Raw genomic sequence first — 16,403 nt, forward strand, 5'->3', positions numbered from 1 at the left:
TGGTTTGTTGATGATGTTCCTCGTTTACATTTGTTTGTTGTCTGATGCTATTTGTTGCTCTAATTATATTTTGTTGTCTACAATTATCATCTATCCATCCATTCATCCCCCCATCCATCCACCCATCAATCCACCCACCCATCCATCCATCAATCCAATGGACAAATCCATCCACAAACGTGCAACCAACCAGAAAAAGGAGACGATACTGAGCAGCTTCAAGTCGCTGCAGCGTGGGGTGGCTGCCTGCATGACGAGCACGAACATCAGGATCATCAGGGTCGTCCACACCCTCCTCTCCAACCTCATGAGTATTTTCCCCACCGAACCCGCCGCCTCGACTGTCGCCTCAAAGTTTGAAGAACTGGAATGCCTGTACGCCTGTGTCTCCAAGCTCATCTATGAAGGTCTAGCCAATTACGAGAAGTAAGTTTCGAGCCGATGTAGCCATGAGTTACCGACCGGTTGCTTCGGTTAACATCGCTGTTTCGCAGTATCGACCATCCGGACTGAATTACATTTACCGATTCGATAATTAGCGCTGTGCTATATTTTACCGGCGTGTCGACATTTTGCATGATCTTAAGTAAGTCTTGAACGCCGTGAAGAGCTTAAGCCCTTTGACGGCGAAAGTGAAAAGTAAGAAGTGAGGGGTTAAGGGACATTTCTTTGAAATATCTTAGTCAATATCTTGAAGGTGTATGCATTGTATTGTTTGGATTTAATTGTCGTCGAATTATTGCTTGCTTTATTATTAAGCTGAATGATTAATCTGTTGAAGATTGACGAGTTGGCGGATTGATCGATTGACTGGTTGACTGACTGGTTGATTGATTGATTGACTGGTTGATTGATTGATTGACTGGTTGATTGATTGACTGGCTGATTGATTGATTGATTGACTGGTTGATTGACTGGTTGATTGATTGATTGACTGGTTGATTGATTGATTGACTGGTTGGTTGATTGCAGAGTTTCAGGAGGCACGCATGCCCAGTTGTTTGGAACTTTGATGATCTTGAAGGCTGCCTGCCAATATAACCCCAGCTATATCGATAGGTAGTGATGATGATGATGAGGAGGATGATGATGATGATGATGATGAGGAGCATGATGAGGAGGAGGAGGATGCTATGGTAACGGCGATTAAGTTGATGATGACGTTATTGAAGCGTTTAAATGTTTATTCAATGGTAATAATTCAAATGACCATCATCACTCATCATCGCTGAACATCTTCCTTCCTTCCTTACTTCCTTCTTTCTTTCTTCGTCGCTTAGTCATCATCTTGCCTTTATCATTATTATCATTTTAATAAAGTGGTCATCATCATCGCCATCATCATCGCCAGATTGATTACATCATTCATGAGAGTTCTACAAAGACTTGTTCGTGAACATCTGTCCTCCACCACTCAGGTTTCCATTCGGTTTACTGTGTGTTTGTTGGTATTTTTCTCTCTCTCTCTCTCTCTCCTCTCTCTCTCTCTCTCTCTCTCTCTCTCTCTCTCTCTCTCTCTCTCTCTCTCTCTCTCTCTCTCTCTCTCTCTCTCTCTCTGTGTGTGTGTGTTTTTATACCCTTAGAACTTGGCGTAAGTTCTTATGTACTGGACATACTTTATATACTGGATGTATCATACCTACGTGCTAGACGTACTTATGCATCGAGTGTTATTTGAAATTTTGGTTTCTTTTGGAATCCTTTTCCATGTGTTTTCATGAAATAAACTTGTTTAAAAAAAATGCATCGAGTGTACGTACATGTGTATTGTGTGTTGTGTACTTATTGTTGATTGATTAATTGATTTTGATCTTATGATATATCAGCTATCATTGGTTTATTCATCATTATTGAATATTTATTAAATTGCTCACCCAACCAACCAACAACCAACCAACAACCATCCAACCAATCAACCAACAACCAGTCAACCAACCATCCAACCAACCACCATCATCCATCTCCAGTCCTCTCCGACATCTGGAACTGCACCAGCAAGTTCAGCAGCTGGCAGCTCCACATCAGCGGCTGCATCGTCATCGGCAGCAGCAGCGGCAGCTGCTGCCGCAGCTTCAGCAGCAGCATCGCCGGAGAGCACTGTTTCTCTTTGTGAACTTTTGATAATTAGTCTTGACCTCGTGAAGAATCGGACTGGGGTGATGAACCCAGAGATGAGGAAAGGGTTCCTGGGAAATATCTTAGTGGGGCTGATCGAGAAGAGTCCCGACGTCAAAGTTATCAAAGCCATTCTGAAGATTCTTGATGAATGGATGAAGAATAAGGTAAGTTGTTGATCATCATCATCCCCTTCCTTCGAATGATAAACACCATCATCGTCACAGCCATCCTTCAAATGATGAACGTCATCACCACACCACCATCACCACACCACCACGCCTGCAGTCACCAGCCTCAGTGAACCAGATACCCTGCCTACGCGAGAAAGCTTTCCTCCTCATGAAGCTGATGAACTTCGTGGAGAAGAGGTTCCCAGACGACCTGGAGATCAACGCTCAGTTCCTAGAACTGGTCCATTATTTGTACAGGTAGGTCGTCGGCATGATGGTGAGAATGAGGATGATGATTACGGCGACGATGGTAGTGATGATGATAGTAATGATGATGATAGTGATGATGTTGATAGTGATGATGATGATAGTGATGATGATGTTGATAGTGGTGATGATGATTATTATTTTAATCAGCCAATAATAATCGTTCTGGCATTTCCTCTTTTTTTTACAAATACAACAAACACCCCAAATATCATTGTTATCGTTGTCAACAACAACATCATCATCATCATCTTCACTACAATCATCATCATCAGTGATGAGACACTGAAGACAACGGACCTTGCCTCGAAGTTGGAGCCCGCTTTCCTGGCTGGTCTAAGATGTGTACAGCCGCATATCAGGTGTCTGTCTGTTTGTCTCTCTGTCTGTTTGTTTCTCTGTCTGTCTGTTTGTCTGTCCTTCTGTGTGTTTGTCTGTTTGCCTGTATGTATGTTTTGATTTTTTCTGTGATTCTCTATATAAATTTGTGTGTTGTAATTTGTGGTTGGATGTTTTTGAAGCAAATCACAAGGTGACTGTGTTTTTATGCTCTGTTATAACAATACTGTTGCAATGACAACAAAACCAGCAACATCAGTCACCCCGCAAACATCGTCAACAACAACGACTACAAAACAGGAAAATGTTCATGACGACGTTCGAAGCGAGCATGCGTAGGCGGCTGTTCGACCGCCTCCACTACATCGTCACCACACAAAACTGGGAGGCCATGGGCGGACACTTTTGGATTAAACAGTGCCTTGAGGTGATGATGGCGATGATGATGATGGCGACGTTCATTTATTTACTAGTTTACTCACTCGTTCACTCATTCGTACACTCACTCACTTAATCACTCACTCGTTCACTCCACTAACCAGCTCCTCTTTTTAGTGACCAACTTGAACATTGACGTCAATGTAAGTTCTGCCAACAGCTTTCTGGCCCCTATCAGCACATCTTCGTTATCGTCATCATCATCTTCATTAATGGCTGCCACTTTTCCAGCTGCTACCTTCTCAACGGCTGCTCCCGTTGCCGCTGCATCTGCTTCAGCTGTTCCCATGGAGGTTGAGAGTGGGGATCAAAGTATGGAGGCTGGAGCTTCTAGAGAGGTTTGTGTGTATGTGTTTCTATATATGTTTATGTATGTGTGCGTATTTTTGACCATGTATGTGTGTTTTTGTTTGTGTGTGTGTGTGTGTGTGTGTGTGTGTGTGTGTGTGTGGTGTGTGTGTTGTGTAACAACTCACACCATCATTACTGTCATCATCGTTAGGTTTCGTCAGCTTCATCATCTACACCAATCATCATCACTCCAATCTTCTTCACGAAAGTTATTATTTTCATAATCATCGTCGTTTCAAATTTAATTTGGATTATGATTGTTGATGATTGGTTGTAAAACCAGCACAAAAACCGTTCTAATACCTGATTTTTTTCTTACCATCAGCCCCTATCATCGCCACACCACCACCACTACTACCAGGACTCTGAGCAGCAGCAGCAGCAGACGTCAACATCATCTCCCACCTCCTGCCCCAGTGCATTCAGCGGCGATCCCAGCCAGCAGGATTGCGTCATGATGCAGGTCAGTGCCATGGAGAGAATGACTTTGGACGTCAGGAAGGCTGCCATCAATATGTTGACCTCGAGGTCGGTCAAGTTCATTCAGGAATGTCAGCAGGTCACTGACAAGGTTAGAGATTGTTTGTGCTGTTCGTGATATTTCGGTCAGAGTGCTGATGAATGTTTCGAGTAGTAAGTAACAATGTGATGGTGCTGTTTGTTGAGTTCATTGTTGTGGCGCAGTTGATGCAACGCACCATCCACGCGTGCATTCGAACCCAGTTAGATGGAGGCAGGATTTTTATTACTGAGTTATCCCGCCTCTCTACTAACACCAACCATGACCATCGGCCACTATCGCATTGACTGGTTACCTTGAACAGCAAGCAATCGTCCGGCCAGCCTACCATTCATTCAAACATCATTCAACCAACCAACCAATCATTCAAACATCATTCAACCAACCAACCAATCATTCAAACATCATTCAACCAACCAATCAATCATTCAAACATCATTCAACCAATCATTCATTAAAACGTCATTCAACCAACCAGCCAATCATTCAAACAATCATTCAACCAACCTATCATTCATTCAAACAATCATTCAAACTATCATTCAACAAACCAACCACTTATTCAGCCAATCATTCAACCAATCATTCAGCCAATCATTCAGCCAATCATTCAATCAACCAGACACAGGTCTTCATAGAGTCCTTGATCCAGATGTGCCACAACTCCACGACACTGGCCTACGACACGTGGATCCAATTCTTTCCGAGGGTCTGGGCCACACTCAACGATAAATTTCAAAATGTTAGTGGGCGCTAGAAAGTTTTTGTTGGGTCGGATGGTTGACTGGTTGGTTGGCTGGTTGGTTGGTTGATTGGTTGGTTGGTTGATTGTTTGGTTGGTTGGCTGGCTGGCTGACTGGTTGGTTGGCTGGTTGATTGGTTCGCTGATTGGTTGACTGATTGATTGGTTGGTTGATTGGCTGGCTGGTTGGTTGGTTGTTTGCTTATCATGTTGTGGTGTAGTTTTACTTGTTGGAATAACCTCATCCTTACCGCGACCATCATACCCACCACCTTCACCACAATGACCACACCTGCCCACCGATACTGACCCGACCACAGTTCCTGAAGAACGAGTTAACCCCCTTCATAGCGTCGGGCAACCACCTCGTTCAACGTGATTCTCATCCAAGTGCCATCAAGGCGTTCGTTGAGGCAATGTCATATTGCGGTTCACCATCTCTGTATATTAGGTTTGTGTGTGTTTGTTTGTGTGTGTATGTGTGTGTGTGTTTTTCTCTCTCTCTTTTTCTCTCTCTGTGTGCGTGTGTGTGTGTGTGTTTGTTTGTTTGTCTGTATCTTTGAGTAAGTCTTGAATGTTAGATGGGTATTTGTATGTATCGTGTATTTTTGGGTGTATATTGTATTGTTTATTTCTCTGTTCGAGATGTTCAAATTATATAAGCACGCATATAACGTATCGTATCGTATCGTATAATACACATACACACACACACACACTCACACACACACATGCATATAACACACAACATACATATACAGCCACATGCACGCACGTACATACACACTAAACGCCCATGCAAACAGACCGTCAATACTGAAGTACCTGGCCAAGAGTCACAACATCTGGCACAGGTGCTTGCTCTGCCTGGAGGGACAAGTGTATCAAGGGGGGCTGCTAGGTCGGTCTTCGCGATGATGATGATGGTGATGTAGTAGTGTTGATGATGATGCCACGTGGTTATGATGATGATGGTGATGTAGTAGTGTTGATGATGATGATGCCACGTGGTTATGATGATGATGGTGATGTAGTAGTGTTGATGATGATGTCACGTGGTTATGATGGTGATGATGCATTGGTAGAAATCGTGAAGATTGTGATAATGATGATGATGATGAAGATAACGATAATATGTAATTTATACAACCGTCAGTGGCTGTGATAGTGCCTATAATGTGATAACAATATTGACGATAACGATGATACTGATGAATGATAATGATGACGATGATGATGATGATCTGATAGGTTCTCAGCTGTTCAGCAAGTTGAACACGCAGGGGCTCCTACCGAACGCCACAGCCGCCCAGAGTAGTGCCACTTCGAAACAGATGGTCAGGAGGGTGGTGGTGGTGATGGTGATGATGATACGATTGGGATGATACTGATGTTTCTGGTGGTGGTGGTGGTGATGATGATTGTGATGTCAACGGTGATGATGATGATGATTATCTCTTTTTCTAATGATCTTTCTTCTTCCTCCTCCTCTCCATCATCATCACAACCACCAATTACTAACACCACCATCATCATCATCACAACCACCATCATCATCACAACCACCACCATCATCAACACCACTTCATCATCATCACAACCACCATCATCATCACAATCACCATCATCATCACAACCACTACCATCATCACCACCACCACCATCATCATCACCATCATCATCACAACCACCACCACCACTGCCACGATAGGACGCTTTAGAAGCGATGGTTGATTTGTACGGGCGTCTGAAGGAGGAGGACATGGTGGCTGGGGTGTGGATGAAGAGGTGCAAGTATCAGGCCACATACACGGCCATCGCCCTCGAACAGCACGGTCTCTTCTTCCATGCACAGGAGGAATACGAGAAGGTGAGTGGGGAGGGGGTGGTGGTTAGTACTGTGGGGTGGGGGTTAGTACTATGGGGTGGGTGGTGTTTTTCTTGAATAGGTCAACAGTTTTCTGCTTTTCTATGGTCTTCCTGATTCTACACTCTATCCTTTAAGTAAAGCTTTTAACTCTGCTGCTCGTGCCCCTTTCTTTTCTCATATATCTCCCTCCATATCTGGTTCTCTTGCACTGGCTACCTATAAAATATAGAATAATTTTTAAAATTTGCACGTTTATGTATAAGTCTCAATCTAAATTATCTCCCAAGTACTTATCAGATATATTAATTGAACCTAAACGCCCCGGTTTACGATCGTCTTCTTTTTCTCACTTCTTCTTAACTCGTGTTAAACACTCTTTTGCTAAATCTGCTTTTGCTTTTTCTGGCCCTTTTTTCTGGAACACTCTACCTACTTCTTTGACTACTTCTCCATCACTCCATCATCGTTATCAACATTTTACCATTCACTTTATCACCATCATCCTTCACACCGTCGTCACCACCACCATTATCACCACCACCATCATCACCACCACCACCATCCAACTAGGTGATGTCACAGGGTCAAACTGACAGCATCCACACAGCCATTCCCAATTCATTGGTGGCTGAATTTAAACTTTGGGAGAATCAATGGTTCAGGTGGTTATGATGATGATGGTGGTGGTGGTGCTTCTGTGGTGATGTTGGTGAGGATGATGGTGGTGCTTCTGTGGTGATGGTGGTGCTTCTGTGGTGATGTTGGTGAGGATGATGGTGCTGCTTTTGTGGTGATGGTGGTGATGATGAAATGGGTGATGATAACGACGGTGGTTGTGATGATAATATTCATCATCTCTAGCAGATCGTCACATTTTGTCGCTTATCGTTCCCGGGCTAAATGTTACTTTCAATCCCCACCACATCATTGCATCACCACCATCGTCGTCACCACATCACTACATCATCATCGTCGTCGTCATCATCACAAACAGATGTAGCAAGGAGATGAATCACTGGGACTTGATCCTGGAATACTCCAAAAACCCCGACCACTTAAACCCCGCTCTCATGCTTGAAAGCTCCTGGAGACAGAGCCAATGGCAGGCCACTAAAAGTGCTCTCGTACTGGTAAGTTTATTTCATTTGTTAGGCGGGTCTTTTCTGTAGGTCGTGTATGATTAGTTGGCAGAAATGGTGGTGTGAGCGGAGTTTTGTTTTTGATCGACTTGAATGATTGGTTGACAGTTGTGTGTTTTATAGTGTGATTTTTTGGTGTGTATTTGTTGAGCGACTGTTTTGACGACGGCGAATGATTGTTGTTGTGTTGTTTAGTTACTCACTCATTCAACGATGATTAACTTCAACAAACACGTGTGCCGCTTGTATCACACACGCAAACACACATTGCTTTACGCGCACACACACTCACTCGCAAACACACACCACACACACACTCACTCGCACACATACACACACTCGCACACACACACACACACGCACAGGTTGAAGATGGTTGTCCGCGGGAGGATCTTTGGAGGATCAACCTGTACAAGGGGTACCTGGCTGTGTGTCACCCCGAAGATCAGAACCTGTCCTCTGTGGGTGGTGGTCTTTTGGGGTTGTGGGATGGGAGAGTGATGTGGTGGGAGGGCGGTAGTGAGTGTACTATGCTGACGACGATGGTGATGAGAATAACGATGGAAAGGGTTTCAATAAAGGAGAGTGTTGATGATGACGTTTGCTATAAACCTAGTGACGATGGTGATGATGGTGTGAGTTACGAGAAGTTTGCTGGCCAATGATTATGCTGGTGATAATCAATAATGATGATTACTCTGGTTAAAATGATGGTGGTGGTAGTGGAGATGGTGGTGGTGGTAACGATGTGATGATGATGATGATGATGCAGGTGGAAAAGTTGGTGGAGACGTCGAGTGGACTGGCAATAAAAGAGTGGAGGAGGCTGCCCCACATTGTGTCTCAGATCCATGTGGAATATCTACAGGTCCTGATGATGGTGGTGGTGGTGATGGTGATGATGTTGATGATGCTTATAGGGTGGAAGGTGATGGTGATATTGAGAGTAGGTAAGAGATGATGATGATAATATCAATTAAGTTTGTAACGAACTTTGCCCCAATGTATGCACTCAACCTGGCCTAGTTGATTAATATATAATTTACAATTAATTAACCTTATGCGTGACTGATTAGCATAATTTATGCGTTATCCAGGCAGCGCAGTTGATAATTGAGCTACAGGAGGCGGCTTCCCTGGCGGCCAGCATGCAGCCGTCCTCCATGGGAAGGGAACAGAGCAATCATGACATCAAGGCTATCATCAAGACATGGAGGTTGTTGTTGTCGTCGTTGATGTTGTTGTTGCTGATGATGCAGTTGTTGATGTCGTTGTTGTTGTTGTTTATGTAGTTGTTGATGTCGTTGTTGTTGTTGTTGTTGTAGTTGTTGATGTCGTTGTTGTTGTTGCCAATGTAGTTATTGTTGTTTTTGTTTTTGATGTAGTTGTTGGTTTTGGTTGCTGTTGTTGATTTTTTTATGAGTTTTTAATTGATTCGATAAGTTGTTGTTTGCAGGTTGTTGTTGATTAGTTTGTATTTGTTTAATTGTCTCATTGTTTTTCAGTAAGAATCCCGCATATACATTTATTTCTTATCTTCGTCGATTCACTGACCACCATCGCCGCCACCACCACCACTCCCACCATGACGACCGACCACAGGAACAGGATGCCCTCAATCACAGATGACCTTTCACATTGGGGTCACATCTTCCAGTGGAGGCAAGAACATTTCCAGGCCATCACAAACATCTACGAGCAGCTCGGGACGAACGATGTTGTTAGTCTTTCGCCTGTTCACTGCTGGCCTTCCTAGTTGCATAACCAAAACGCACGCATACCTATCGCTATCTTTCAAACAACTGCCTTTCAAACAGCTGCCTTTCAAACAGCTGCCTTTCAAACAGCTGCCTTTTCACCGCGGCAAAATCTTCAAATCTTCACTTAATTAATTTCACAAGGCCAGTTCTATTTCCAACTTCTTTCTTTCAACTCCACACTTTACTGCAAACACACAGAAACAAACACGCGCGCGCGCACACACACACACACACAAACAAACAAACACAATCACACACAAACACAAACATACACACAAACACAAATACAACAAATACAACGTTACACAAAAAACCACAAACAAACACACACGAACAAATTATCAAACAAACAGGCATACAAACACAAACACACACACACACAAATACAACAAACACGCACATACATACAAACACACACACACAAATACAACGTCACACGAACAAATTATCAAACAAACAAACATACACACACACATACAAACACACACATACATACAAACACACACAACACACACAGTCCCAGCAGAACGCTTCGATGTTGGGGGTGCACCACACAGCTGTCGGCATGGTGGAATTCGGAAAGATAGCCAGGAAACATTCTCTACCATCTGTATGCCTCGATTCCTTGAGCAAGTCAGTTTCCATGATGGTGACGTTGATGATGGTATGGTGATGCTGGCACGATGAGGATTGGGTGGTGGAGATGATGATGGTGATAAGGATTGGATGGTGGAGATGATGGTGGTGTGACGATGATGATGCTATTGTTGTTGTTGATGATGATGATGATGTTATTGTTATTGTTGTTGTTGATAATGTGTTGACGATGATGATGGTAACTTGGAACTCTCTGGCAGAATTCACTCGATAGCCAGTGTACCAGTGGTGGATTGCTACCAGAAGATCAGACAGCAGGTCAAGTGCTACCTCCTCATGTCTGGTAACATGGGAAAGAGTGAGTTGCAAGAGGTTGGTAGGTTGGGGGCTGGTTGGTTGGTTAGCTGGTTGGTTGGTTGGTTGGCTGGCTGGCTGTTTGGTTGGTTGGTGGGTTGTGTTGGTTGGTTAGCTTTTGATTGATTGATTGGTTGGTTGGTTGGCTGGTTGTTGATTGATTGTTGATTAGTTTGTTGTTGATTGGTTGATTGGATGGTTGGTTCGTTTTTTTGTTTGTTGGTCGATTGGCTTATACATTTCAGAGATCTTTTGTACATTCACATTTGCTTGGTTTGATTTATTAGTAAGTTATCCAACCAGTCAATCAATCAATCAAATGACCAATCAAATGACCAATCAGTCAATTCACTTATTAATTGTTTAACCAACCAGCCAATTAATCAATTAATCAACCACTGACAACTTTATCATCCAACCAACTGACCAACCGACCAATCGACCAACCAACTGACCGATCAACCAACCTACCAATCGACCAACCGACCGATCAACCAACCAACCGACCAATCAACCAACCAATCAACCAATCGACCAACCAACCGACCAATCAACCAACCGACCAACCAACCAAACAACCGACCAATCAACCAACCGACCAACCAACCAACCGCCCGACCAATCACATGAAAGGGCTTGGAAGTGATAGAATCGACGACATTGAAGTACTTCACGAAGGAGATGATCTCAGAATTCTATGCACTCAAAGGATTGTTTCTCGTCCAGATGGCCAAGTTGGTGATGATGATGATGATGATGTGGAGAGGGGTGATGATGATGATAATATGGATGATGATGATAGTGGTGGTGGTGGTGTTGGTAATGTGGGTAATGATGGTGAAACGGCGCTGGTGATAATGATGATGGTGAAGGTCGGTACGATAGTCACGGCGATAATGAAGTTTAAGAAACCGCGGAATTGTGATGATAATGGTCGCATTGATGCTGATAACGATGATGATAATGATAACGACGACGATTGTGATACTGGTAACGATGATGAATGTGATAACGATGATGATAACGATGTTGATAACGATGATGATGATGATAATGATAACGATGAAGGTCTGAGGAGGCTAACAAAGCGTTTTCAGCTGCGGTTCAGTTACACGACGCTCAAGTGAAAGCTTGGTTTTTATGGGGGGAGTATCTGGAGGCCCTCTTCATCAGGGAGAGGTTGGTGTAGTCGCGTGTGCTGCTGTGTGTGTGTGTGTGTACTATCGTGTGGTGACGATATGTTGGTTTTAGAGTCAGGAGACATCTTGGTGGAGCTCTTCTCACCTCCATCAGTGCCACGTGTCTGGTCTGGTGCATTTGTGGTGTCTTCTGATATGTGAAACAATCAGTCATACCCATACACACACATACAAACAAATACACACACACACACACACACATACAAACAAATACACACACACCCCTCCACAGGACAATGCAGCTAGCAATAAGTACGATCGTCTGCTACTTGCAAGCATGTCGCAACCAGAATGAGATCAAATCAAGGAAGTACATTGCCAAGGTAACTCCTGATGGTGGTGGTGATAGTGGTGATGATGATGATGGTGGTGGTGATGATGATGACGATGATGATGGTGGTGGTGATGATGATGATGGTGGTGGCTGTGATGACGATGATGGTGGTGGCTGTGATGACGATGATGTTGGCGAGGTGTTGATGACGATGATGAGATCGGAAGAAAGACGACGATTTTAACAGTTGGGTTAATTATGGTCGTTGTTGTAATCGTCATTCCTATCATAATTTTCATATCATTATCGTCGTCAGCACCATATCATCATCAGCACCATCATCCTCATAATTATAGTTAAAGTAATAATAATACTACTACTACTACTACTACCCACTACTACTACTACTCCTACTACTACTACTACTACTAATAATAATAATAATAATACTGATGATGATAATAATAATACTGATGATGATGATGGTGATAACAGATACTGTGGTTGTTATCGTACGATGATGAGAGTAACCAGTTGACCGAACAGCTGGAGAAGCATTCGGGAGGCATCCCCACGGCATTCTGGCTCGTGTGGTCAGTGGTGGTGGTGGTGGTGGTGGTGGCGGCGGTGGTGGTGGTGACGATGATTGTAATGATGTGGTAATGAGAGAGATATCGATGATGATTATGATGAGGAGGAGGAGGAGGATAATTGTAATGACGTCATCCTCATCATCTCATTCACCTCCAGGATACCACAGCTATTATCGTGCCTGATCAGAAGCGAGACACGTTACGTCATCAACCTGATCAGCAAGGTCGGATCTGTCTACCCGCAGGCCGTCTACTTCCCCACGAGGACCCTCTACCTCACCCTGAAAGTCGAACAGAGGGAAATTTGTATGTTTGTCTTTCTTTGTTCGTGTCTTTGCCTTTCTTTGTTTGTTTGTGTGTCTCGCTTTGTTTGTGTATTTCGCTTTGTTTTTTTGTTTTCTTGTTTGTTTATTTGTTTGTTTTTCTGTGTTTGTGTGTGTTGACTGTGTGTTGTGTGTGTTTATTTGTTGGTGTGTTTGTATGCATTTGTATGTGAATGTCTGCCTGCTATCAAATTTAGTTTAGTTACTGCTTTAGGTTTCTTCCATATTTAACTCTTCTAGTTGTTTCTTGTTCCTGCTATCTTGTTTTGTTTTGTTTCCTTATATTTATCATCGTCACAACTTGAGACACCGATTTGTTGCCCATCAGACAACCGTTCGTCATCCTCTGCCACCGGAACAACTACATCTACTACGACCGCAACAACATCAACAACAACGTCATCAACAGCAGCAGCAGCAACTTCGTCGACGTCATCAGCGACAGCTCCCCTCAGTGTTACCCCCGTCACTGCCATGAGTTCCACCTCACTTCTCTCACCTCCACCAGCCGATATGAGTCATGGTTTGTTTGTTTTTGTTTTTGTTAATAATTTTTTTGTTGTTGCTGCTGCTTTGTTTTTGTTGACTTGAACAAACATCCGCACAACAAGACTCCACAGTATCAACATCTACGGTCGGCGAGTTAGCTCAGTCGGTAGAAGTGCCATGTCTCTTGCTGCTATTACGCGATGGCATGGTTCGAATACTGTCCAACCGAAACTTAAAGGCTATCATACGCCATGCGTGTATGATGCGGTGCTTGCGCGTGCATACAAATTATGTATGAGCGTTGTGTCGTGTGAATAGTGTACAACAGCCTTCGTAGCACGGAAGTTTAACTATAGGTATAAAATGGCATGTAAGCAGCTCTATGTTTGACAGAGCTGCATAATAAAGATGAAAAAAAACGTTTTAAGGTAACCTGGCAGGACTGTTGAACTCACCTGAACACGTGGGTCCCATGAAGGCCACCAACTCGATGTGGAAGTGCAGCAGGGTCATGCACATGCAGAGGGACACGCAACCGACCGTCCTCTCACTGCTCGAGAGTATCATCGATCAGGTCTCTGTCTGTCTGTGTGCGTGTCTGTCTGTCTGTCTGTCTGTGTGTGTGTTTGTTTTGTTTTATGTTGTACATCCGCTGTCAACGTTTTATTGCTTCAACCAATTAACCGTTTCCATATCCTCTCTACACGATCAACTATTCGTTCAAACAACCAACCAGTCAATCAATCAACCACTTCACATCAGATGGTTTGGTTCCGTGAGAATTGTTACGAAGAAGTTCTGCGTCAGTTGAAGCAAGCCCTCTCCAAATGTTACACGGTGGCTTTCGAAAGTCGCGGCACCGTCACCGATGCTCAGGTCACCACCAACACCCTTAATTTCATCAAGAAAATCGTCAGCACTTTTGGCGTAGGCGTTGAAACGAGCGCGGCTGCAACGGCGGCAGCTACTACTGCCACTCTCTCCCCCGGCACTTCAACGTCTGTTGGAGCACCGTGGAGTCAGCAGCAGCAAGCGATGTCGTCGTCCTTGATGTCTATGTTTGGAAATGCCGGGTCGGAATCGTTGGCGCGTCGTTGTCTCACAGCTGCACAGGATCCAATCTTCCAGAGGATGAAGGCCCAGTTCATTGTTGACTTTGATTTTAGGTTAGTCTCGAGATGCTGTTTGTGCCATTGATTATTGCCTGGCTCTCAATTATTAAGTTTAGAACGAGTAACTAAATGAATAAGAACATTAACAAACACAACAGCGCACACGGATCAACGAGACTGCAGAACGTGATGAATAAGTTGAAGAAGTGGATCCGCATCATGGAGACCAGGATCAGCTCTCTGCCAAAAACTTTCCTCATTGAGGAGAAGTGCCGAGTGCTGAGCTACTTCAACATGAGCATGCTCGAAATCGAACTGCCCGGAGAGTTCCTCGTGCCTCAGGTTTGTGGGGGTGGTTGTTGGTGGCTACTGGTGGCTGCTGGTGGCTTTTGTTCTCTGGTAATCATGGTGAGAGTCTTGTGGTTGACGATGACGATGAGGTATTGAGTGAAGGTTCGTGTACGTGAGCATCTATCTATCTGTAGTGCCTGTCTGCCTACGTCTTTGCATTCTTTTCATCTTAACACACACAGACACGCACACACACAGACACGCACGCACACACAGACACGCACAGACGCACACACACACAATTTCACGCACGCAGCAAAACGGCTACTACATGAAGATAGAGAGGTTTCTGCCGCAGGTGGACATTGTTCATAAGTTGAACTCTGCTACCAGGAGACTCTACATAAGGGGGCAGAATGGAAAGGTTGGTGGTGGTGGGCTAGGAATGAATGAACTTGGTGCTATCTCCATTTTACCTTGCTATCGTCCGTATCTTGTATCTCGCCAATTCAAACAAACAAACAGCTGAGCTCTGTAGATACGAAATACAATTAGGAACAATTGAGGTTGCCGTGCCTCGGATTGGAATGTAGTGGATGGCGGTCGTGATAATGATGGTGGTGATGATGATGATAATGATGTGGAGGATGATTGCGTTAGAGGTGATGATGATGAGGATGATAAGATGATAATGACGATTATGTTGATGAGGATGATATGATTGGTGCAATTATTTTCACCGTCCTCCAATCAGATCTACCCCTACCTGGTGGTGAACAACACGTGCATGAATGAGTCTAGGAGGGAGGAGAGGGTTTATCAGCTCTTCAGGATGATGAATGTATTCCTCTCCAAACAAAAGGTGAGATAGTGAGGTTCTAGTGAGATGGTGAGTGTTTTTTTTCAACAATTTATAATCACCATCACTTCCATCGAAATCATTAGCATCATCGCCCAAGTCACTTGATACCGCAACTCAACATTCGCCGTCATCATTATCATTACCACCATCGCCATCCTCATCACCCCCATCATTACAATCGTTATCATCTTCATCGTCATTAGGAGACGGCCAGACGTTTGATCCACTACTCGGTGCCGAGGGTTGTGGCCTTGAATCCTCACCTGAGGTTGATTGAGGACAATCCGCAATCCATCTCATTATTGGATATCTATAAGGAGGTTGTGTGTATGTGTGTGTGTACGTGCGTTTGTGTGTATGTGTGCATGCATGCGTGTGTGCGTGCATGCGTTTGTCTCTTTATGTGTGCATGCGTGTTTCTGTGTGTGTGTGTTGATCATTTCTTAATTGATGGCTTAAATGGCACTATTTGCTTTTCAACTTTTTGAAATTTTACTTCATTACCACACCACCACCACGACAGAACTGCACGAAGCAGTCAGTGGATCCAGACCAACCAATAACGAGGTACTACGAGAGGTTAGCGGCCATTCAG

The 16,403-nt window shown here is 43.9% G+C and overlaps 1 protein-coding gene across 1 annotated transcript in view; it reads left to right on the plus strand.

The window, feature by feature from the left end:
* The window catches only part of HELRODRAFT_194551 (hypothetical protein), a gene marked incomplete at its 5' end in the record, with an annotated part of 36,264 nt that overhangs the window by 16,194 nt on the left and 3,667 nt on the right, over positions 1-16,403 (plus strand). Inside the window, 34 exons of the mRNA XM_009032562.1 lie at positions 194-426; positions 1,352-1,418; positions 1,968-2,282; positions 2,404-2,546; positions 2,831-2,917; positions 3,195-3,321; positions 3,437-3,670; positions 4,045-4,254; positions 4,826-4,945; positions 5,266-5,396; positions 5,752-5,846; positions 6,197-6,282; positions 6,657-6,815; positions 7,386-7,477; positions 7,810-7,945; positions 8,320-8,499; positions 8,727-8,822; positions 9,052-9,170; positions 9,557-9,674; positions 10,232-10,347; positions 10,572-10,683; positions 11,299-11,399; positions 11,734-11,844; positions 12,097-12,187; positions 12,634-12,731; positions 12,889-13,037; positions 13,383-13,577; positions 13,972-14,117; positions 14,306-14,709; positions 14,814-14,997; positions 15,263-15,370; positions 15,701-15,808; positions 15,906-16,076; positions 16,332-16,403. The exon at positions 16,332-16,403 is cut by the window's right edge and continues 74 nt beyond it. Coding sequence (XP_009030810.1) covers positions 194-426; positions 1,352-1,418; positions 1,968-2,282; positions 2,404-2,546; positions 2,831-2,917; positions 3,195-3,321; positions 3,437-3,670; positions 4,045-4,254; positions 4,826-4,945; positions 5,266-5,396; positions 5,752-5,846; positions 6,197-6,282; positions 6,657-6,815; positions 7,386-7,477; positions 7,810-7,945; positions 8,320-8,499; positions 8,727-8,822; positions 9,052-9,170; positions 9,557-9,674; positions 10,232-10,347; positions 10,572-10,683; positions 11,299-11,399; positions 11,734-11,844; positions 12,097-12,187; positions 12,634-12,731; positions 12,889-13,037; positions 13,383-13,577; positions 13,972-14,117; positions 14,306-14,709; positions 14,814-14,997; positions 15,263-15,370; positions 15,701-15,808; positions 15,906-16,076; positions 16,332-16,403 — 4,914 coding nt within the window. The remainder of the gene's footprint in view (positions 1-193; positions 427-1,351; positions 1,419-1,967; positions 2,283-2,403; positions 2,547-2,830; positions 2,918-3,194; positions 3,322-3,436; positions 3,671-4,044; positions 4,255-4,825; positions 4,946-5,265; positions 5,397-5,751; positions 5,847-6,196; positions 6,283-6,656; positions 6,816-7,385; positions 7,478-7,809; positions 7,946-8,319; positions 8,500-8,726; positions 8,823-9,051; positions 9,171-9,556; positions 9,675-10,231; positions 10,348-10,571; positions 10,684-11,298; positions 11,400-11,733; positions 11,845-12,096; positions 12,188-12,633; positions 12,732-12,888; positions 13,038-13,382; positions 13,578-13,971; positions 14,118-14,305; positions 14,710-14,813; positions 14,998-15,262; positions 15,371-15,700; positions 15,809-15,905; positions 16,077-16,331) is intronic.

The sequence above is a fragment of the Helobdella robusta genome (assembly GCF_000326865.2).
Source record: "Helobdella robusta unplaced genomic scaffold HELROscaffold_83, whole genome shotgun sequence".
Classification (NCBI taxonomy): domain Eukaryota; kingdom Metazoa; phylum Annelida; class Clitellata; order Rhynchobdellida; family Glossiphoniidae; genus Helobdella; species Helobdella robusta.